Consider the following 25,130-nt stretch of genomic DNA (forward strand, 5'->3'; position numbering starts at 1 on the left):
CAATTTGAGGATAACAAAATGTAGATTTGCTTTGCCGTACTGCCAATCCATCAACCTAAAAAAAATGCTCTATAGGGTTGTCCTCCAGCTAGATACTCCTGACCGAGAACCTGTGAGGAGAAGGGTCCCAGTGTTCCTGTCACGTTGCCCCAGTGGCAATGACGAACAGAGGACACATTTATTCACAACTACAAAGTACACCTTAACCTTAACACCAAAAGGTATTAGACTGTGTCCCTTACAAATAGCTCAAAGTTAAAAGCCCATTTTTCCCTGTCGCTGTGCTCTTATTATCAAAATCATTCAACTTACCAGAGCTATTACAGATAAGGTTACAGGTTTATGCATTTGGAGCTGTGTCCTTCTAAGTTTGGGTCAGTTACGTCTTTTGTTTATAGGGTCCATATTAGACTTCTTTCTGATTTATGTTATAATGTTTCCTCATCTTAAAAACAAACCTGGAGTTGTGTTTTGTCTCATTCACACAAACCATCCATATTAACTGAGTTCTTCTCCCAAAGAGAAACCATGTCACCAAACAGTAAATCATGGTCTGCCTTTGTAAATAGTTAATGTAGTTTAATGTAAATGTCTGAAAAATGCAAAAGAAAGCTCACATTAAATTAGAAGATAGGGGTGAGATTAAGTAAGTTTTCTTCTTCCCACTCCTTTTTGGGCATTATTTTTTTTCTTTTTGTTCTGGTTATTTCTATTATGCTTTCACTAATGTTACACGTTCCATTGTATAAGAATCTAAATTTCTTACTTGCTCAAAATAAAAACATCAATTAAAAATAATAATCATAATAATTAGAAAAAAAGGCCAAAAACTACCACTTCATGACATCACAAGGTGGATCAGGGCATTTTGAGCTTTGGAGATGTAGACAGACTGATAATAATAATAAAGGGTTACTCCAACATGTGTGAATGAAACAAAACACAACTCTGGGTATGTTTTTGAGGAGGAAACAGCGCTGGAAAAAAGCAAAATCTAGGTAAGTTAAAATGACTTAAATTAAAAACATTTTACTTTATTTGAGTCAATTCAACTTGACAAGTAAAATGATCTACCAGTGGAATAAGTGTGTTTTTCTTAATTCAGTAATATTCTTTTTTTTTCTTATTTTAAGTGCAAAAAGTTGTTTTTCATATTTTAAGTGAAGCAAGATGTATTTTCATATTTAAAGTACAAAAAGTCTTATTCCACTGGCAGATATTTTTACTTGTCAAGTGAAATTTACTCAAATCATAATAAAACTTTCTTAATACAAGTCATCTTAACTTGACTAGATTTTGTTTTTTGCAGTGACATTCTATCAAATCCCATAAGATGTTTAGAAAGCATTTATTTTGTCAAGTGGTATGTCTGTGTTTGTAACCTTCTTGTCTCCAGGGAGAAGGTGCTCTGCATAGAATATTCCACAGTAGGGCATTAAACATATTTATGTATGGCATTTATTTTCTTACAGGTGTTTTTACTGCTCCAAAATGCAATCTTTCTGTGAGCTCGGTCGCCTCTCCAAATATCTGACCTGTTACTTCCTAGTGGCGTCATCTCCTTTTTCATAAGAAGAGAGATACGTTTAATGCCATATTGTGGGACATTCGAGGCAAAGCACTACTTATCTCCATTGAAACGACAGGAAACGTTACACATAAAGTTTGGTGTCTCTTTAGTTGAGAGCTAATACTCCTAATTAAAACAATCCACAATTATCACAATGAGAAAACAAAACATTTAGAGAGTAATTATCCAGTCTAATTACTACACCCTGCCATTAAGACAAACAGCATTTAAAGTTATCTGTAAAATCATGATTTCTTTCTGACTTCTTTGCAGTTCATGTACTTTTCTTTTAACTGTGGCTGGTGCTGCTGTTTAGGGCACATTTAAAAACCTGATGACTCTTAAAGTGAGAGCTGATTGCCAATTTCCCGGTTTAATTACAAAGAGGGAAACACTGGACTAATCAGTAACCGAATGACCTACAGAGGACCTACAGAGAGGACAAGGTGTTGATTTTCTGCAGTATACTTAAAATACTGTGTTATATGATTCCCCAAAACATGCTCAGTATAGGCCAATGTTTCAGATTCTCTTTGTATGTTCTCTTAATCCTGCTTTAAAATTTAGAGATGATCAATCTACTGGATTCTTAAAGGTCTAATATTACGCAAAACTGTCTCATGTGAGCTTTAAGGCGTGTTAGAATATTGTTACCTGCTCAAAAACATACCTGGAGTTGTGTTTTGTTTCATGATTCAGTAATCCTTTATTATTTAGTCTGTCTGCATCACTAAAGCTCAAAATGCTCAGTTCCTTTGTACTATTAGGTTCTTTTTTCAGACCAAGAGTTTGTTTTCATACCTGACAGTTTAGGCTACCAGTTTAGCTGATTTATACAGGTTCTGGCCATTTAGCAGCACTATAAACTGGGACAAGGGGGCTTTTTTTACTTTCATACACATCAGATACTGTCCTGAGGAAGCTGGACTGCAGGTGGCGCTGTCATCCTGCCTCCTCCAGTAGGAAGACAGTGTCAAAACCTGTTTAAATCAGCTGACCAGACACGTCACAGCTACATCACGTGGCCACTCTGAGGAAAACCGCTAGTGAGTCCAAACTGTCAGCTATGAAAACAAACTCTTGGTCTGAAAAAAAGAAACTAATCACATAAATTATCGGAAGACCAAATGAACCTGACTGGACTATTATGCTCTGTTCCTTCTTGTGATGCCATGTAATAATGTACCTTTTATCTTTAGTTCAGTAGAGACCGGCAAGCCAAAGATGAAATGATCCAAATGATTCTAGGAAAGGTGTTTGGAGTTTAAAAACACAGTGGAGCACTTCTTGTATTACCACATGACATCATAAGGTGGAACAGTGTTTCCATTTGATAGAAAAACTTGGCCTAAATATGCAGGGTTTGTGTGTTAAACATTTGTGAATGAAACAAAACACAACTCCAGGTCTGGTTGTGATGAGGAAACAACATTAAAACATTATGAGATCAGAAAATAGTGTGCATATTTATTTGACAAAAAAGTGTTAATGAAATAAAATTTGCAAATCATTCAGAAATACTTTGATTTGCTTAGAGTTATGGTTTGGATAAATATTTTTCCCGCATCTTTCACTACCATTTAAAGATTCATTGTAACTTTTTGATGGAACTTACGCTACTTTTTTATGTCTCCTTGGAGAATGTTTCACAGTATGGCATTAAACTTGACTATCTCCACGGAAACAAACATCAACAGACCAAAGTTACAGGTCAGATCTGTGAAAAGAAGGACCTGCTCACAAAAAGAAAGTGTGTTTTTAAACAGCACAGACACACAATTGAATAAATGGAATAGAGATAAGTTTAATATCATGGAACCTTTAAGGGAAAGTCATAGCGTCTAGGCGGCTCCTCTGTCAGAAAAGTGACAGAGCTCAGCTTTAAATTGTACATCATGTATTATTAACCTGCTCATTTGTTCCGCTAATGGAGCCGGACCATTACTTAAACCCATCTAACCTTTTCAATGTGTCACTTTGGGGCAGTTAACGCCGCGTCTCGTCTCAGAACACTCAGAGACCGACTATATTTCCCTTTGAAAAACAAACAGCGCGTGTTTACTCAGAGATAGGAGCAGCTGCCGCACACCTGGCCAGCGCTCGCCACCTCCGCCGACCACAGACAGGGGCTTTTGTTTTGAGCCAACAGGCAGGTGGACAGGTGAGGTACAGCGCGTGTCCGAGACAAACCAGGGGATTTCAACAGCGTGTAATTAGCAACGCTGCCGTGACATTCAAACAGAGAGAAGAACGATCGTCATGTTGTGGAGGAGAGAGACAGGGAGGGAGGGAGGGAGAGAAGGAGAGAGAGAAAAGGATGAAGAAAGAGTTGGAGGTGGAAACAGACAGGAGGGTGACAGAGAGAGGAGGAAGAAAAAGGGAGGAAGGAGAAAGAGGAGGCGGGAGAGAACGATGGAGGAGGAGAGAGGGGGGAGTGAAGAGAAGAACGGGAGAATTGGAAGGAGGAGCAAGAGAGAAAGAAGAGGAGGAAGAGAGAGGGGGGGGAGAGGAGGAAGAAAGGGCGAGGAAGGAGGAAGAGGAGGAAGGAGAGAAAGAGGGGAGAGGAGAGAGGTGGTTAGAGAAGAGACAAAAGAGAGAATTGGAGGGAGGAGGAAGAGAGAAAGAAGAGGAGGAAGAGACAGAGAGGGAGGGAGAGATAGAGGAGGAAGTGAGAGAGAGTAGGAGAGAGGAAGAAGAGAAGAAAGAGAGAGGGAGGGAGGAGGAAGAGAGAGAGAAGAGGAGGAAGATAGAGATGGTGTGGAAAGAGTGAGAGGAGGAAGAAAGAGGGAGGAAGAGAGAGAGAGAGAGGAAGGGAGAAAGAGAGAAAGGAGGAAGCGAGAGTGACAAAGAGGGAGGAGGAGAGAGAGAAAGAGAGGGAGGAAGGGGTGGGAAGGGAGGAGAGGGTGAGAGAGAGAGGAAAAAAGAGGGAGGAAGGGAGGAAAGAGGGAGGAAGAGGGAGAGAGAGGGGGGAGTGGAAAGGGGAAAGAGAGGAAGAGAGACAGTGAGAAAGAGGAGGAATAGAGGGAGGGAGAAGGAGAAGAGAGAGGGAGGGAGGAAGAACAAAGAGGGAGGTTGGAGAGGAAATAGAGGAGGAGGGAGAGATGGAGATAGAAGAGGAAGAAGAGACAGAGAAAGAGAGAGAGAGGAGTGAAAAGAGCAGAGAGGGAGGAGAAAAGACAGAGAGAAAGAGGAGGAAAAGAGGGAGACTGAGGTAGAAATAGAGGAAGAGAGGGGGGAAAAAAAAGACGGACGTGAGGGAGGAGAAGGACAGTGAGGTAAGTGTTGTGTTTTTAGGGTGACCATTTTGAAATCTGTCCAGGGACTACGGATGAAAAATCGCCTCTCTGGCAAACTCTGGTACATTTACAGAAATGTTGATTAATGTACACTGTCCCTGATAAATAAAGCGAATAAATAAATAAAAAGAAAGGAGGATAAGAGGGTAAGAGAGAGGAGAGAGAAAGGAGAAAGAGAATAAAAGGGAGAGAGAGGAGGAGGAAGCGAAGAAGAGACTGATATTTGAAGAGAAAGCAAAGTGAGGAAGGAAGAGACGGGAGAGAAGAGAGAAAAGACAGAGATTAAATAAAGGGGGAAAGAGAGATGTAGGGCAGAAGAAGTAGGACTATCGCTGGAGAACTTGATGTAAACGGATCAAGTTGAAGACTATGATTTGGTTGGACACGTTCTGATAACTGAACAACAAAACAAGACTGGTAAAGACATCACACACTCTATTATGTGTTGAAAGTGAAATAAAGGCATGCATGGTGAAGAAAAGTTACAAAGAAACCACAATATCTACCTATATTTTACTTGATTATATATTCTAAAATGACAACACTCTTTTTGCAGTGGCCATATCACGATTATTATCACTATTATATCTTGTAAAATTCAGAACAGTGGACTTCTGCCTGGTCAAATAATGCCAATACAGCCTAGTCAGTCTACTATTTATAATGTTTTCGCAAGATTTTCATGACTGCATTTAAATTCAATTGAATGAACTGCAATATCCAAGAAATGCCAAAGCTCATTTTACCGAGACGAAAACATGCTGAGTAGACACAACAAGGGTGAGCAGTTTAAGTGTGTCCAAGAGCATTAAAATTTGAGAGAAGACTGGAAATATGAGCTGCTAAACTAATCCAAGAATAACATGCAATTCAGAAAATGTTTGTAAAGAGCCTAGACAGTATAATAATTGCATTGGGGATGTAACAATAACTGAAATATCGTGATATCGTATCGTCAGAAGTCTCACAACAATATCGAGAGCTGACACAATATATCAAATTATAAGTTCCTTTGCTTAAATGCATTGTTCTTTAGTAGGAACAGCAAATAAACATAGTGAACTACATATCCCATGATTCATTTCAGTGTAGACAACATGAAGAAATATGTTTTTTACTTGAATTCTTAGGATTTTGACAGTAATAATCTTGTCAAGGTATATTAAAAGCAAAAAAAGTGTACTATCTAGAATTATATCTGCCTCCCCAAAATATCACAATAAATATTGTACCGTGAGATGTATATCGTGATAATATCGAGATTTGGATATTGTGGCATTCCTAGTTTGCGTACCATTTTGCTTTTATAACCTTTTCGATTTGCTAATTGCGATCATTCAAATTGCGTTTTTTGGCAAAGATTGAAATTTATCTTGCAGTCAAACCAACCAGAAGCAACTGTGTAAATTATAAACTTCAAAAACAATTTCATGCATTAACTTTGCCATTCTAAATAAACAAAAATATGCAAAAACTGCATTTAATTTTGCAACAAGAACAGGCAGTACTCAAGTCTCTAGCCCCTGACCTTTCCGTGGTGATGGACGGTCAAGCCTTCACAAAGCAGATCAATCACAGTCTGTATATATGTAACTATGGCACCTTCATAAAAGCATGAATCATTTTAACTACATTGAAATGCACTGCTCTCCAGGGCCATGACGTACACTGACCTTAGCACCATGACGTAACCCCAACGCTGCCATAACCACTATATAAAACGCCATATAGCATAACATACAGTATCATGAAGGACTTTGAGTTTTTATTGGGTACAATTTGGGTCAAGTACATATTTTTGTATCAGGTATGTATCATTTTGCACATTTTTATTTTTTACAAACTGCAGATTAATCTCTATTACAGAACAGATTGACAAATTCAGTTGTTTTTTATTGACAATCCAAACCCTTGCACTATTATAATATTAAAGCAAGTCTTACAATAAAAAGCTTGCACTAACAAAATAATGTATCAGTATACCAACAATATCCAAATTTCTCTCTGTACGATATTATCACGATATGCATCTCACGGTATGATATTTATTGCGATACTTTGAAGAGGCTAATATAACTGTAGATAGGACACTTCTCTGCTTTTAAAATACCTTGACAAGATTTTGGTGTGAATTATTTCCGTCATAATCCCAAGAATTAAAGTAAAAAACATATTTCTTCATGTTGTCTGCACTGTTTATAAGCTGCTGCTACAACAAAACCACGCATTTAAGCAAAGAAACTTGTAATTCGATATATTGTGACAGCCCCACGATATTATTGTGAGACTTTTGATGATACGATATCACGATATTTCGGTTTTTGTTACAGCCCTACTCAATATCCCAAGTAAAATGTGGCTTACGTGCAAATATAATGTTAGATTTTGGTTCCATACAGCCTTGGTAATAAACTTTAACCTTTAACTTTAACCTTACCTCAATAACAGAAGAAGAAGATATAACACAATTGTTGTTTTGGAGAACATCAAGTATGTAATATTTTCTAAAATAAGAAAACTGAGCTGATAAAAAACAAAGATATAAAGTGATATGTCTTCACTTTTGGGGATTAGCCAGTTTTCTCACATATCTGATGGATTGATTGCCAAAATATCATCAGTATCACTCAACCTTAAAGTAGCCTCTTCAAATGAGGCAATCAAAATAGTCACCATTTGTTAGCCTAATGATAGTTTATAGACATAACGCTTTAAAGCCAATTTGGAAAGTGTTTTTTTTTTTTTTGTACAGAAGTCATAGAGCCATCCATCCCAAACAGTAAAACAGAGATTTTCCACCATAGCTGACAATAGCCTCACACTGATCCCACGTTTAAGTCCAAAACAAAGCCGGGCATGGTGGCGGGACAGAGGCACACTCCTGAGTTATGGGGACACTTTAAATTTAGCCTGTACAGGACGACCGTGTTGGGACAGTTGGGCGGTGGGATTGTGAATGGGATTATAATATTATGATATACGGCTGCGTTTTCATTTGAGTCCAGGGTTCGCTTTGCCATACCGAGCATAGCACCTACTACAATTTGAGTATCACTTACACCGGATGCCACGCCACTGTAAAAGTCACTATGTGTTTGAAATATAAGAGGATGATTTAAGATGTAGACATGAGGTGAATATTTAGACTTTTAATGTACTGTTTTGGACCAAATAAAAATATAAACAATTTGCTGGTACTTGCAGACAATAATTGGGATTAACTACTAGAAGAAGCATTTTGTTTTTAGTAGAAGCTCATCTTTAGTGCTCTCTCAGTTGTTTCAAATAGTGACAAAGACACAGGCTGGAGTAATAACAAAAACTACAAAGATAATACTAACCCATGAAAAATAAAACAAAGTAAATGGCCTACAGTGGATGACAGATGGGAAGATAAAGATTTGGTTTTCAGAATTTGATAATTTACAAATACACTTTTTTCTTTGTTTACTTAAAAAAAAATCCTATTACCTTTTTTATTTATTTAAAATGAACCATCTTTTCAGTACGTTAAAGTTTGTGAAGTTAAAGTTTGTAAAGGGTTAACTTGTGCACATTGAATTTGTAATCCACTCGCCAATGGCCAAAAAAAAAAAAAAAATCTATAGTGAGACCACGCGCCTCCACAAGTATCTCAATTTAAAACGTTAATTCTTGTCGTTTTATCTATCAAAAATCTTAATAAAATCTCTTCTTTATCGTGTTCAGACCTTAGGAGCACTGAGCATCGTCTTACCTCCAAACAGCAGCAGCATGACCGCGATGTTTCCCGGAGAGAACCCATAACTTGACCCCATATTCTCCAACCATAAGTGAAAAGTTCTGATCCAAAAACACGACTCAAAAAAGTTCGTGAGCGTCAAACACACGGACAATAAAACCACGTGGAGGTAAGTGATGGAGACTAGAGTCCTCGTTGTCCCGTACGCGGCATCTGAGCGCGCTCTGGCTCCGGTGGGTTGGTGTCTGCGGGGCGGGCTGCTGCTGCTGCCTCTGTCCGGGGAGAAAGGAGGAGGAGGGGGAGGAAGAGGAGGAAGAGGAGGAGGAGAGAGACCCACTGCCCTGTTCCTTTTAGCATCTACAGGAAATTTAAGAGCATAAATTAGCGCCAGCGGGTCAGCAATCTCATTAACACCCAGTGGCGAGAAGTTATTAACTATTATCCAGAAATGCGCGCCATTTTAAAGACGCACGGTTGGGTTTAGTGGGTTTAGTGGACGATGGGCTGCCAATTTCAATATATTTACTTATAGTTAGACAGTCCAAAGAAAACACGGAACAGCATTTTGAAATGAAAGGTTTTATTGTGAAAGGGAGTGTTTGGTTCCACGTTTATTTTTCCCGAAGCCATTAAAGCAGCAGAGGCAATATTCTATTTTGGGAGGAGCTCTATATGTTAATCAATGATGAGTCTTGGCTATAATGCACTTTCAGTATCAAAGGTTTTGGCACTCAGGCAAAATGACTGGGCCAATAAGCTGTAGACTTCGTAACCTCATAAATAAATGACAAGATAAAGCAACGTGAGTGGGGCTCTTCTAATATTTTGCACAAAGTTTCTGCTTGTTGGAAGAGGGGAGAATATTTAGCCCTATTTGAATTAGGACTATGCGCTCAACATATGCCAGAGTTTGCAGAATAAATACATTTCTTCTGTTGTTTTAAGGCAGGTTTTAAGACAGACATTGTTTTTATTTGGACTCGCTGCTGATCATGCTGTTCTGTGGCATGTGTTGGATTATGTTAGCAATTTACTATGTGCCATAGGCTAATCCTCCAGTATGTACACACATGATCAGGCCGAGCTCAAGATATGGAGATGAGTCCCCAGGCGCTGCACTGTGGTCAAGTTTCCCCAGTGACATTGAAGCAATGGGTAAAACGCAGAGGGCAAATTTTGTCAGGTTCCTATTTAACCTCTACAAATATTTGTACAACCATGTATGCAATATTTGTGAATTTACAAATTCATAATGCATTTGCCCTGTCTGCGCCTGGGGACTCTGACCCCACCAGTGGGTCAGAGAGGTTAACCAATCACAAAGCAGCATGTGGTTTTGGCAAAACAAACCAAAACACACATGCCGAAAGACATAAAAAGGCCTTTTTAGTGGATATATGGACTACTTTGTATTGGAAAACACACAGAAGGAAGAATACTGTGCATTTATGGACAGGGAAGAGTATGCGCCTTTTCTCTCACACTGATAATGTGTAGAACTCAAATCAAGAGCTTTACATGTTAATATGGCTTCTGCCAAGTTAGGTTCTTACTAAACTATCAGTATCATTTTTAGCTACTAATGAACTTTAAAAATGTGATAGTAATTTAAAGGGACAGTCCAGAATTTTGGACATAGGACCTCATTTCCTAAAGAGCCAGAGTGCTGGAGACTGTTTTTAGTGGGAGGATAACTATGACCATTGACATGCACTAGCCTAGCACCAGTGACTTGATGGAATATTTTAAAAAGTGTCTCCACGCGTCTCCAACACTCATTAGGAAATGAGGTCCTGTCCAAAATTCTGGACTGTCCCTTTAAGTTTATTAAAAGAACAACTGTGGAAGTTGTAAATCATTTGCATGACAAATTTACATTTTATTGCCAGTGTTTTAAAGTAAAGTTAATAAGTGATCCACAACAGCAGCACCTCCATGGACCAGTGGTGCTGGTTTCTCTGTGTCAGAGCAGAGCTCATAGTGGGACGTCCTGTACAGGAGGGAGCGATGGTTTGACTCTGTGTTTATGGGATGTCCTGTAGCTGGGTGCAGTGGTGCAGTGCTGGAGCCTCGAGGCAGACACCAGTCACTCTGAGCAACTCCAATCAATGTCCCACAGCTCAGTGAACTGCAGCCGAGCCACAGATCCTGTCCTGTCCCACTCAGAGTCAAACACTCTGCAATGTAAACAAGAGTCAGCTCCAACACAGGGGGTAAACACTGGAAAATAGACCTAGTTTCAATAAGAATTTTGTAAAATTATGATAGTAAGATCAGCCTGATTAGTCAGTTCATATAAGTGGGTCAAAGAGTCCAGAGTAAACAATGGTCCAAATAAAAACACAGGTGTTTTATTGACTGTTGGAAGTTCCCAGAAATATAAATATGCACTCAGTTTTAAAGAATGGTCCCCAACTGCCTTTGCCTATTGTTCCTGGTAGTTGTCTGGATGTTTGTGTCCATGCTATTGGGATTAAACTGGACCTATCAATCATGTAACGCTTTTATTTTCTATAGTATTTGATTGAGGTGCTGTCTGATAATGTTGTAATGGCTTAAATATGTTATGTATTGGCCCTTCATGTGTCCTATTATAATGGTGACCAACTCAAAATGAAAGCTAGGCCACTTTTACACATAAAAACATGTATTTTTAGTTTGATGCAACACTGAAAAATCTTTTTGCTCTGTGTGGTAATAGCTTCAATGCACATGAAAACATTTGCAAAGAGATTTTCAAGCACAAAAAACAGGATGAAAAGAATTTTGAAATATTTTAAAAGCTTCATGAACTTAAACACAAACTATTCTTTAAAATATTGTCAAACTTACATCTTCAATTGACAAAAATAAGATTAAACTTAGATTAACTTTAAACAAATTCTGTATCAATGAAGGACAAACTAAGCCACGATCTGAGAAGGACAAATGGCTGTTCTACAATGTACAAAATGAACCTGTTCAAATGGATTTAAATTTCACTAAATAAGACATTTAACAATAAAAAATTACCATGTATCATTTTTTATCTTGATGCAGGGAAAACAAGCTTGTCTAATTACTTCCAGGAGACATGTCAGCATTTTCTGATCCTGCACTGTCCGTGAATATGCAAAATGTAAGACAACACTTTCATATAATTGATTTGTTAAGCAGATCCTGTATTAAAGGGTTCATTTACACTGCATAAGAGCCCAAACCTAATCCCACTGATCATTATGGGGTATAGCCAGTCCAACGGTCCAGCAGTAGCCTTGTCCGTGGAGGGTAGGATTTCCATAGGTATCTGGAGACATATGCCCAACAAGGATCAATACACAGACAAGGAAATGTGGTGTCGTCATTATATATGTGACCACAACGGTGTCGTATGGGCTTTGTCTGAGACCGCCGCGATGGATTATGCGGGAATCAAGGAGAAATTCAGCCTGATGTGTTGATCGGATGTCTTCTTTAAAGGAAATGGAAGATGTATTTTACTTGAATAAGGAAAATTACAGTCACCAGAAAATGCAACTATGAGTGAAATGTAATGGAATCTACTGCATTGTACTTTGACTTGCTCCTTGAGTTGCTACAGCAGACCAATTTTTTTTTTTTGGTGATTTGGCAGATTTTTTTTTACTCCAGATGCCCTTCCTGTTGCAACGTCCCAGCAACTGAAGAAGGAAATGTGGGTGAACTTGGTGTCTTGCCCAGTGACACAATAGAAGATGCCAACCAAAATGCTCAGTAAGTCCCTCATTGCCATATATACTATCCTAAATTATTACACCATTATTGTAAGAATGACAAATGATAATAAAGTGAAAAGTGAACAAATAGCAGTACAGTAGTAATAGTTAGGGATGTAACAATTTCCAAATCTCACGGTACGATGTTTATTGCGATATTTTGGAGAAGCTGAATTGTAGAAAGGTTACTTGTTTCTTTTAAAATACCTTACCAAGACTTCGGTATGAATCATTACTGTCATAATCCCAAGAATTCAAGTTAAAAACATATTTCTTCATATTTGTCTGCACTGAAATGCATCATGGGATATGTAGTTTCCTATGTTTCTAAGCTGTTACTAGTATAAAACCATGCATTTAACCAAAGGAACTTGTGATTCGATATTATTGAAAGACTTTTGATGATATAATATCATGACAAATTATAGGAAAGGACAGTTGCTAAACATGAGGAAAATAAAACTCAAATCCACTATACAGAAGAACATAATTCATATCCTGAGTAAAGTAACATTACAGTTAAATAAAACAGGTAACTTTGGATGTTTGGTACAATGTGGTAGCTTTGATAGTGATAGTAACATATTGTGCCGTTGCTCAGCTGTTACGTGTTTGTTGTGGTGACCCCGATGTTCCTGTACTGTATGAGTCAGCTAAAAGCCTTTACCATCATCATTGTTTTCCGAATCATTTCTGTAGAATCTCTCAGACCAGTTTGTATCGATCACAGTTCATTTGGAATAAACTCCCTGGCATTGTTTGATATTGGAGGCACTGGTGCTGTAGTTTAATGTTTAATTACAATCAAAACCATTTTCAGATGATGATTCCAGTGTTTGTTTTTCTCAGTGGGAGAAGGTGCCAGTACTTTGCCAGTATCAACTAGAAATATAACAATTTTACACAAGATTATGGTCATTTTGTGTCAATAAAGGCAGCAGTTTTGCCCAACTACACCATAGCATCAGCATGTAACAGTAAATGCACTTAAATTTACCATAGTGAAACCTTATAAGACTGATACAAATAGTCATGGACAATTTAAAACTAAATATTCCATCTTTTTAATGGTGAAAAAATCTCAAAATAGCACCCTTAAACAGGAAAAAGACATGTAAATGAAACTCATGAATTAGTGGCTTTCAGATTATGGAAAACGGATCAAGTTTTACTCCAGGGTTGGGGTTACGAGCCTCTTGATTACATGGTAGGAGTCCAAAATGAAAATCCACTAATGTTAAATGTACTTATTTATATTGGGGAGTTGGCACTTGATCTTGATATATCACAATAGAAACCTACATATTACAATGATTATTTTACTTTCTCCCATCTCAATTAGAGGTCTACTGTTTCTGGCGGGAGGGTCCATCACCTGCTTATTAAAAATATGAATGCTTTGCCAGGAAAGTTGCACAGTACAAAAGAAATGTATCTATCATTCATTTATCAAAATTGACAAAAATACCTGCTTGTCTCTTTGGAAATTGCAAAGTTTTGTACTATTTTGCATAACATTCCACATTAAAATAACATCTGCATGAATAAAAGACGGTTTCTAACTTTGCTCCTACACGGCAATTTCCCATAAATATACAAAACTCCTACAACTTCACAAATCTGATACAATCTGATGTCTGCTAGTTTAATTTTGGGGGGAATGCATGTTGATTGTGTTGCGATAGTGCAAAAAGATGAAACTGAATCTTATTAAATGTGTTAATGTGTTGTTTGCATCGAATACAGCATTTTCAAAACAATAAAAACAATAAAAGGTGATATAAATATGTAAAATCTAAATATGTGTTTGCAACTGATATCAAATAGATTTAAAGTACGCCTTCTTGAACATTGTGCCCTTTAAACAATATAGGTTTTATGTCTCTGAAACCTCAGTACAAATTCAAAGATTCAAAGCACAACAACTCTTTAGTCCAATTACCAAAGGGCCACAGCACCTCTGTCTGATAGCGTTAGGCCAGAGAGGAGTGAGTAATAGAATTTGCTGTGAGGGAAGCGCAGGCTCATTTCATTAAAGAGATGGTTGTTTCATGATGTACACACCACCTGACCAAAGACACTCTCACACTACACTTAACTATCAGAGGAATAAATCAGTCAATACATTCACTACCATTGATTTATAACATGCATTGGACATTAGGGCTTTTTTATCTTGTTGATCAATCACTTTTTTTTTCAATATTATTTGGCTTCGCTTTCAGTATAACTTTATTGAACATAAACAATATTTTTTGGTATATTTTACTCAATTATTTTGTTACAGCTACAGTTTTGTTGCTTGTTTAGAGGAAGGAAACTCGTTTATGTGACACATTTAACATTTTCACTGTTTTGATAATTAAAATGTGTGTTTCATATTCACTTTGCACAAGAAGTGGTTTAACAAAGACTTTTAGTATCACAACCATGATTTAGCCTTTATTTTCCACTGAACCGTATCGAATTGATTTGAAATATATTGTATCGAATCGAAAGTGCACTGTTTGGAGATATGTATCGTATCCTGGCCCATTTATCGAGGTGTGTATCGTATAGGCAACTTCTTAATGATACCCAGCCCTGCTGGATTGTCTGTGGACCATATATATCTTATTATTGACGATTAGAAATTACTGATTCTTGAATTGCACAGACTACATGGTATTATAGTTAAAATTGGTTATGTTCTAGAGAAGATTTCAGTTTGTTAGAGGTAAAATAATCCGTGTATCATTTGTTCATTTGTTTTTCAATATAAAACCAAAAATAAGAAAATGAAAAAACAACTATTCTCTTCATTCTTTGTCTCCAAAACCAAAATGAAAAACCAGATAACGGCTGTTTCCTGTTTCTGTGACTTAAACTGCGATGCCGGACTAAACCAGGACTAAACCAGGACTAAACCTGTCTCACTCTCGGTTCTGGTCCCGGTCTCGGTCCCAGTCTCGGTCCTGATCTCAGTCCCGGTCCTGGTCCTGTCTCAGTCCTGGTCTCAGTCCTGATCACCCAACAGTCTACTTGGGTGCACCTCTGGGCCTGTCCCGACACTCAGTACTGGTTCAGTCCTGGTTTAGTCCTGATTCAATCCAGCATCGCAGTTTAAGTCAAGTTTTTGCCATTATTAATTTAAACACAAAATTGACAACTGAAAAAAACTAATCGTTATCCGCTTTTTCATTTTGGTTTTTGAGACAAATAATGAAGAAAATACTTGTTTTTTCATTTCCTTATTTTTGGTTTTATATTGAAAATCGAATGAACGAATAACACACGGATTTAAAATTTGTCTAGTCATTCCATGTTTCTGACCAGTTTTGGGAAGAGTAAGAAGTACTGGTAACCATTTTGTCTAGCAGTTTTAAAATGCAAAATGGGGGTTAGTGGTATAATTTAAAATGGAAAAATATGTTTTATTGTTTGGATGAAAGTTTAGACAATTATGGTAACCAGGCAACTACATTAAATACAAATTAAAGAAACACCAATTAAACAATTACGCTGATTCTTACACCTTTACAACAAGCTCTGAATGTGTCTTGATCTGCAATTTTTGAGTAAACTACTACTTTCATTCAAGTTACATTTAGTAGTTTAATCCTTTACATAATTTATAATACCTTAGTTGACATTGTTTACAATAACTTTCATCCATTACTCTTGTCTAGTGTAAGCATGAACTACTTTACTGTAAACAATACAGGCCTAGCAATGCACTATCACAATAAGTACAGAGAATTATGTAAATAAATACTTAATACGCCACGTCTCCTGGTCTGGTGCATTTCCTGATTGTCTAATTGTAAAGTGCAGGAGGTGTCGTCCTGTATTAACAGCCCTCCTTTGTGAGAGGAGCATCTTGACCCCAGTAAAGAGCCGGACGGGGGCAGATGGTCCCCACAGTCGCACGCACAAACAGGGTGTCCATGGAAACGGAGTCGTAATGGCCGCCCTGGTGAGCTGCGGAATCACTCAAGCTAATTTGTTAAGTAGCGCCTCGGTATATTCACTTTAATCAGTCTATTTACTGAACAAGACAAGAGGTACAAAAACATGGCACCCAATGGGAACCACACAGATGGCATGTAATACATTATCTCAATTAGGCCCAAGTTTAAACCTGGTTCAAAACAGTCAAATAGTCAAAATAAAAGAACAAGATTAGGTGAAAACTGTATTTATTAGGGATGTAACGATATCCAAATCACACAGTATGATATTATCACGATATTCATTTCACGATATTTATTGTGATATCTTGGAGTGGTTAACATGATTGTAGACAGGATAATTTGCATTTCAAATACCTTGACAAGACTTTAATCAGAGAGAATCATTACTGTCATAATCCCAAGAATTAAAGTAAAAAACGTTTCTTCATGTTGTCTGCGCTGAAATGAAGGCAAGGCAAGGCAAGTTTATTTGTATAGCACAATTCGTACACAAAGTAATTCAAAGTGCTTTACAGAATAAGAAATACATTAAAATCATAATAAAAACAAATCAAAACATAAATAATCATGAAGATTAAAATTAAAAAAGAGAGACATAAATTGGAGAGAAGAGTGCGGAATGAAAACCTTTCAGTCATATGCACAGTTAAACAGAAATGTTTTGAGCCTGGATTTAAACAGCGTCACAGAAGAGGCCTGTCTCACATGTTCAGGAAGACTGTTCCAGGTTTTAGCTGCATGAACCTGAAACGCTGACTCCCCTTGTTTAGTTCTGACTCTGGGCACCAGCAGGAGGCCGGTCCCTGAGCTCCTCAGAGTGCGAGATGGTTCATATGACACTAACATGTCACAGATGTACTTTGGTGCTCGGCCATGGAGAGACTTGTACACAAGCAGAGCTGCTTTAAAGTCTCTGAGGCACAGGAAGCCAGTGCAGAGACCTGAGCACAGGACTTATGTGCTCGTACTTCCTAGTTCGAGTAAGGACCCGAGCTGCAGCGTTCTGGATGTTCTGCAGCTGTCTCACAGCTCGTTTAGAGAGACCAGTGAGCAGACCATTACAGTAGTCTAACCTACTGGAGACAAATGCATGGATAAGTTTCTCCAAGTCTGATTTAGACAGTAAACCTTTGATTTTTGCTATGTTTTTTAGATGGTAAAAGGCTGCAGATGTTATTGATTTTATGTGACTGTTAAAGTTCAAGTCTGAGTCCATTATTACCCCTAGATTTCTTGCCTGATTTGAAGGTTTTAGAGAGAGAGACTGGAGGTGACTGCTGACACTGTCCCTTTGTTTCTGTGGACCAAACACTATGACTTCATGAAATGAACCATGGTATACGTAGTTTTTAACTGTTGCTACTATAAAATCATGCTTTTAACCAAAGGAACTTGTAATTTGATATATTTGTGACAGCTCTCGTTATTATTGTGAAAGTTCTGCTCTAGGATTTATGAACACTATCAGTTCCAAACCTCTGCAGGATACTATTAAAATAACCTAATATCTCCATGGAGACAAGCAGGTGATACTGTTAGGCCAAGTTATAGGTCAGATCCATGGAGAAGGCAGTCTGCTCATAGTATGAATGCGTGTTTTTCAAGGCCTTTCTCTGCAGCAACAACGAGTAGATGCGACACAGTTACTTTTAATGTGATACTGTGGAATAATCCAGGTATTAACATCTCCATGGAGACAAGAAGGTGACTCATGAAAAATTGCATAGGGCACGTTTAATGCTTGGAGGCAGCATAAGTTGAAAATCTTGGTTGAAAGATATGGTTTGCTCTAAATATGCAGTGGTAGACAAGAAAAGAAATACAAAAGTGTTGCAACGGTTGAAACCAGAGGTGGGGACTTGCAAGTTGTGATTTTGACTTGAGTCAGACTTGAGTCACTATTTTTAGGAGTTGAGACTTGACTTGATAAATTGGACTAAAACTTGGGACTTGACTTGGATTTGAAGGTCAGTGACTTGGGACTTGACTTGGACTTGAGGCCTGTGACTTAAGAAGAGTTGAGAAGCACTTTTAAATCTGAATTCTTTCTATTCTGATTAATGATTCACTCTAAGTTCTTGTCAAGACATTTAAAAAGGAAAAAAATTGCATTTCTACAACTCTTATATACTCTATAAATACTCGTATATAAATATACCATGACTTTTTAGGTATAATTTTGTTTAAGATTCATATAAATTGCAAAAATCTAATGATATATTTGGTACTTTGGTTTAAGGACTTGAAATGACTTGAAGCTCAAAGCAGAGACTTGGACTTGACTTGGACTTATGAGTCATTGACTTGAGACTCGACTTGGATTTGCTTGTATTTGACTTGGGACTTGACTCAGACTTGAGGGCAAAGACTTGAGACTTCCTTGACTTGCAAAATGACGACTTGATCCCACTGCTGGATGAGACTCACAACATGCAACTAAATGGCCGTAGGTTCAAATCCAGAATCAGTCGGGGGATTACTGTATGGGTTTTGCATGTTATATCTGCGTAAGTGTCCTATGGGTGGTCCTGTTTCCCCTTCTATATTAACGTTGAACATGTATCACTAATGTAAAAAACAGATATTTCAAATTCCATACACAGTAATTCAAATTGATTGTTTCTTGAAAAAGCCCGTATAAGCCTGATGAATGTGAACAGATCACATAAAACTGACCAATATCACTTAAGGCCATATTTTTATAGCCCTCATATGTTTAAATAATCAATACTCATCATATACATTACTTTAAAGAGGTAATAATGTCCGTGGGGGGAGTGAGTTCATATTTTGAGGAAGAATCGTTTGCGGTAGAGGAGGTAGGAGATGAGAACCCACAGAGCAGTGGCCCAAATGTTCATGAAGAGCAGCTCCCAGTGACTGTCCCAGACACGCATGTCCCAGCTGAACGGGAAGTAGAACCCCAGCAGAGAGTGGCCCACGTACACCAGGATGGAGTTTGTACCTTCAGAAAAACATGGATCAATTATACTGTATGTGCAAACCTAAAATATAAATACAAATGAATGTGTGTGTGAATTGGTGAGAGGGCGTAATGATTTCTTAAGTGCCTCTTGGAAATATAAAAAGTCTACCGTATTTTTGGGACTATAAGTTGAACCTTTTTTCATGGTTTGGGTGGTCCTGCGACTTACACTCCAGAGTGACTTATATATTAAAATTTTCACAGTGACAGCCGACGGAGGACGCGCTAGGCTTGTGTGCCAGAATCTACAAATCCTATTACTCCTGTACCGTTACTTCGCACTCTACTGAGCATGTCTCCTGGAGAAAGAAATGCTGAAAGAAAGAGAGAAGAGAGAAGAGAAAGAAAGTTTGGAGTGAGCGAGAAACTTATGACAACCGGACGGGTGTGCCATGCAACTTGCTTGCAAGTCACTGGCTCAACAAAACATGCACTTCAGTGACACTGAAACCATCCTGTCGAGATTCAGAAAGGCCGGAATAATTCTAACCAGAACTGATGCTGAGTCTGACGACAGCTACACAGAAGAGGAAGCGGTGCTCTGTTTACCTCCGGAGGTCGCGGAGTTGCTCAGAAGTGATACCAAGGATGAAGAATTCAATGGATTTAATGGAGTGAGATCAAGAGTTTGGTAAACTGTTGTTTATGCTATAGTTATCTGAATAACTGTTCAAATGTTACGTTAACAGCCTGTTGTTCTCTGTTCTATTGTTATTACTAGAACTTGCCTTTCAAATGTTGGTTCCTGGTCTCTGATTTTATAAAATAGAGTTCCCCCCAAAAATGCGACTTACAGTACGTCACGATTAATATATGTGCTCTTTTCCTCTTCATTACAAATTTTTTGGCTGGTGCGACTTATAGTCTAGAGTGACTTATAGTCCAAAAAATATGGTATATAGATGTGTAATTGTTTATTATAAGGACAAGGCAGCAAATGGGGGGGCCAAAGCAGTCTGTTGTTCTGGGCCCCAGGTTCTTAGAGGCCCAGAATTGGACCCAAATCCTGTTAATTATTATTAGAGGGGGGCTCATGTGAGGCTTCATCCCCCAGGCCCCCGAATTTTTGTCAGTGGACCTGCATAAGGATAGTAACTTTCCCCAATAATATAATATTTTCTCCCCTTGTCCACACACTGATGTATCTGAAAATAAAACACTAAAGATGGTATCACAAAGTTGTGTAATTGTTTTTATTATGTCATTCTGAAATACTGTAAGTCACTGTATTTATTTGGTGAGCTTCACTGTATTGAAGGCAATCAAAAGTCCTCAGTTGTTATGTCACATTTCCATTTTACAGTCACACTCCCGTTTCACTTCTGTTGATCCGTTGTTGTTTACTTTTATGCACACTCTGAACATAAAGGCTTTTGTAGCTCTGACAGCTGTAGTCGTTAAATGAAGTGCAGTTGTACTGGAGTCTATAGACCACAGCAGAAGGGAGGGCCTACAATATGTCAGGCACACTTCACCCAAAACCACACAAACGTGATGAAAAAACCATTGTTACGGAGTTTTAGCATTTTTAATTATACTTAAAAGTAAACAGCTGCCTTTGTTTGGTCAAACTAAATGAAAGCTTCATTCTCCAGAGGCACACTGGATTTTAAACAGTTTGAGGTTAACTTGTTGTATGGAACTTTCTACTTTATACTGAAGTTAATTTTCAGCATACAAAGCTTTTTCACAGACACAAGAGATTGAATGTAGGGTTAAAAAAAAGAAATTTCTTACTACATATTTTTCACCTACAATATGTACCAACAACTATGTAGAAAATATGGCTAAGTTAATAATGGTTGATTGATTTGATAATTATTATAAATGCCAAATAATAGACAAGAGCATACATGACACTGGGTCTAAGAAAAAGGGTGTCTTACCTAAATTAAACATAAAAAGCTGATTTTAACATAATTTAATGATACTTACAGATTTAGTTCACATGGCTTTATTAACCTAGCCTGATTCATCGGCCAGTTTCACTTCGTGGAAACCATCTGACCTCGCAGCATTAGGATTCGTTCACTCGACAGTATGCGGGTACTTTTTTATTTAACCAATCGCTGCTATTTGGTCGTGACGTATGTAATGTGCCGCTAACGGGTCTAACTAGTATATTAAGATTTTCTCAAATCCCAGAGGAAGAAGGGCAATAACGTCTTTCATCTTGATAAAATTCACCAAACATTCTCTTTGTTCCGGCTTTAAATCCTTGATCTCGGGAATTGTTGCCAATACATAATGTATGGCTCTTTGCTGATTGGCCGGTGCCCAAACTCACACTTCTGGGGTTCTTACAAAACATCTAGTGTGTCGGATTCCTGACCTAGTCGCTCGAGAGAAATGAAATTGCATGGAGGCACTAGTATTAACCATGACAGTATTCAACCTAAGTTAGGCATACATTTTTGTGCTATTAAAAGGCCGATATTACACTCTTTTCTGATCTATGTTGTAATGTTGTTTCTTCTCTGACACAGAAAACGCTCTATTCCACCTTATGATGTCATGTGGTAATAGAGGAAGTGCTCCACTGTGTTTTTTAAACTTCTAAATAAATAACTAAATAATTTCAGTCCTGGAATTGCCAATTTCTACTGAACAAAATGTAAACGGTAGCTGTTAACTTGAAAACTGCCGCTTCATGATATCACAAGTTGGAACAGAGCCTAATAATAAAGGTTACTCAAGCGTGTGTGAATGGAACACACAACTCCAGGTATGTTTTCATGAAGTAACGACATTATAGCATGTCTTGAAGTTCACAAGAGTCAATTTTGCATAATATAGTTTTAATGTGATGCACTTAATTGGAATTGAATTGGAACAAATACAGTGGTGCAGTCTCCTCTTCTCCTTGGTTGCGGTGTTTTTAGAGTGAAACATTAGCCCAGTGCCCAGAGCAGCCTCAGGTAAAGAGTGATATTGTAACCTTCACTAAGTCCTCCACATCAGCAAAATGCATTAAAGCTTTTAAACAAAGCTGAACAAACTGTACCTGGGTATATGAATGGCCGTCCTCTCCACCAGCCTCTCACATCGATGACTAAATACATGGCTCCCAGCAGCACAAAGGAGAAGCAGCCCAAACAGGTCACAAAGGACAAAGACCTGAGAGCAAAAGAAAAACATAGGATTTGGTCATGTATATTTATTGTTATAGGTATAGTTATTGTACTGAATTTTCTGTAAAAAGTTGTAAAAATGGCTACAGTCTCCAGAAAGTTACATAAAGTACCTTTAATCTGAATATATGTCTAGAGTTGACAGCACTTACAACAATAAGACCATCCGATCAGATAAGCATGTTACCATTGCAATATGTAACTTTTATGATGCAAGATCCAGTCCCTACTTGTCTCCATGGAGATGCTAATACTTTGTCAGGAAAGTTCCACAGTTCCAAATATAGAAACTGAAGCTTGATGTACCACAATTGATTATACCACAATTGTTTTTCCTTATTTAAGACAAAAATGTGTTTAGTCAGTAACACATGCTTGGGGTAAACTCAGATCAGATCTATCGTTGATTGAGTCTCTGCTGGCATCATCCACTTGTTTACTGCTTTCTGTTGTCCACGTGCAATGGAAATTATTGACTGTTGGTTTGTGTATCACATCACACTTTACACGGCAACGTTAAAGTCAAGAGATACTATCGTATTAGGCAAAATGTGCATGCTTTGAACTGCACACTTAATAATATTAGTCATTGTTTAATTTGTGTAGAATATAGATAATACAAAATTACTGACTTAACCCTAAATGGCATTTCAGCTGCAACATGGCTTATCTACCTGGTCCTGCAGGCTTTTTAAAGAAGACTGTCAGCTATATAGTTATAATCTACAACGCTCGTGGATCATGATGTTATAATTCGGCCATTTTGAAATGCAAAACTAATCTAAAACTTAATAAAAGAAATAACTTCATTGACTTGCGCGCTAGAAAACTGGGGTGCCCAATGGGAGCTGAAGTCACCATAAACATTATTAGAATAAACAGTGGTGAAGTTGACAGAACCTCCGGCTGATTGATTTTTTTCATTTTTACCAAAATGACTATGCAGTGCTGCTGAATCCGACAAATATTACAGATTAAGAAAATAAAATTGTTATAATGTTGTTTCCTCATCACAAACATGGTTGGGTTTTTTTTCATTCACAAATCCTGTATATTTAGGCTGAGTTCTTCTCAAACAGAAAACCCTCTGTTCCATCTTGTGATAATGGTAATACATTTTTAAACTCCTTACACTTTCAATAGAATCATCTGGACAATTTCAGCCCTGAAAATGAAAAGCTCTACTGAACTAAAAGTAACAGGTAGCTGTGAAAACTGAACTACTAAATTACATCACAAGGTGGAACAAGTATTTTGAGCTTTCGAGATGCAGTCTAAAAATAATGTAGGATTACTCAAACATGTGAATGAAGCAAAACACAACTCCAGATCTGTTTTTGAGGGGGTGAAGAATGTATTCATTATTTGGTAACACTTTATTTTAGGGTGCACTTATTAACATATAACTACCTGCTAATTAACATTGTTGTAAATGGTTAATTTGTCATTAATTAGTATTTATTCAGCCCTTATTAATGTCTAATTCCCCATAAACTTATTCTGGTATTAGTTAGACATTTACAAACACTTTCCTGTTAATACACTCCTTATTACTGCTTATTAGTCTGATACTAGGCCATTTTTGTCCATGAATTATGATTCTAATAATCTTTTGGTAATAAGCGTGTTGTTAAGGATTAGTTGCACAGCTTAGCTTACTCTTATGTAATAAAACACCTCTATTAACTGTTAATAGCATCCAACTTGCCATGAATTAAGTAAACTCGATTTATTAAGTGCAAATAAGTACAAACTACATTTCTTGTGCAACTAGTCCTTAACAACACACTTATTACCAAAAGCTTATTAGAATCATAATTCATGGACATAAATTGCTTAGTATCATATTAATAAGCAGTATGAACAGGAAAGTGTTTGTAATTGTCAAACTAATAGTAGAATAAGCTTATGGGGATTTAGAAATTACTAAGGGCTGAATAAATATTAATTAATGACAAATTAACCATCTACAACAATGCTAATTAGCAGATGGTTAGATGTTAACAAGTGTACCCTAAAATAAAGTGTTACCCATTATTTATTCATTTTTATTTTATTTGCCATTCTGGATTTTGTCTCACCTACCCCAATAGCACGATTAGTTCGCAACCTGTTGTAAACCCCTGTCTCCGTGAATCTTTGGTGCAGATAAATAACGGAGTGAAACTTGACTCTACAGGACAGTTTTTTGGCAGAGCCGGGAGCCCACGCAGAGGAGGATCTTTGGCACAGGGCGAGTGGAGCTATGCCAGTCTGCCATGTTCCTGTCAGCTGTAACTGCTGTTATGTTTAATGAGATATTATCCAATGCACTTACTGTAAGATATTCACTAAAAAGTCTACTGGAACTGCGAAGGTTCCTACAGTCTGAGAACAAAAAGAAGACATATTGTGCTTTTGTCTGCTATATAGTTTTAATCTCTGACACACAAGGAGCATTACTTGATATATTGCACATTTTCGATTGCCATTTTTATCTGTAATAGCTTCATAAAAGTAGAAAATCATCTAAATTCAAAACTGCAATGCTGATTTAGTTCTGCCCCTTAACAAAGTGTCACCGCAAACGTCATCAAGTTGAATAACAAGAATGAAGATGAATCACTCTTATTACAACTTCAAGTGGGTGAATGAGAAGGGGAAACAATTACAAAAGCTCTTGAAAGACGATTTTGCGTATAATGTCTCCATTAGAATTGCTAAAATAGCTAGCTGTGATGTGACAACCACTTTCCCAGT

The 25,130-nt window shown here is 37.6% G+C and overlaps 2 protein-coding genes across 2 annotated transcripts in view; both read right to left on the bottom strand.

Moving 5' to 3' along the window:
- The window catches only part of ret (ret proto-oncogene receptor tyrosine kinase), a 54,358-nt gene extending 45,617 nt beyond the window's left edge, over positions 1-8,741 (bottom strand). The window contains exon 1 of the mRNA XM_020927216.2: positions 8,603-8,741. Coding sequence (XP_020782875.1) covers positions 8,603-8,663 — 61 coding nt within the window. The 5' untranslated portion in view covers positions 8,664-8,741. The remainder of the gene's footprint in view (positions 1-8,602) is intronic.
- A 10,316-nt stretch (positions 8,742-19,057) lies between these two features.
- si:dkey-192p21.6 (uncharacterized protein LOC565246 homolog) overlaps positions 19,058-25,130 on the bottom strand; it is a 64,490-nt gene continuing 58,417 nt past the window's right edge. The window contains exons 18-19 of the mRNA XM_055162950.1: positions 22,265-22,377; positions 19,058-19,239 (exon numbers count right to left, since the gene is read on the bottom strand). Of these exons, the coding sequence (XP_055018925.1) occupies positions 19,058-19,239; positions 22,265-22,377 (295 nt within the window). The remainder of the gene's footprint in view (positions 19,240-22,264; positions 22,378-25,130) is intronic.

Source organism: Boleophthalmus pectinirostris, unplaced genomic scaffold (genome assembly GCF_026225935.1).
Source record: "Boleophthalmus pectinirostris isolate CB_2022bp ecotype Guang Dong unplaced genomic scaffold, ASM2622593v1 HiC_scaffold_5, whole genome shotgun sequence".
NCBI lineage: Eukaryota > Metazoa > Chordata > Actinopteri > Gobiiformes > Gobiidae > Boleophthalmus > Boleophthalmus pectinirostris.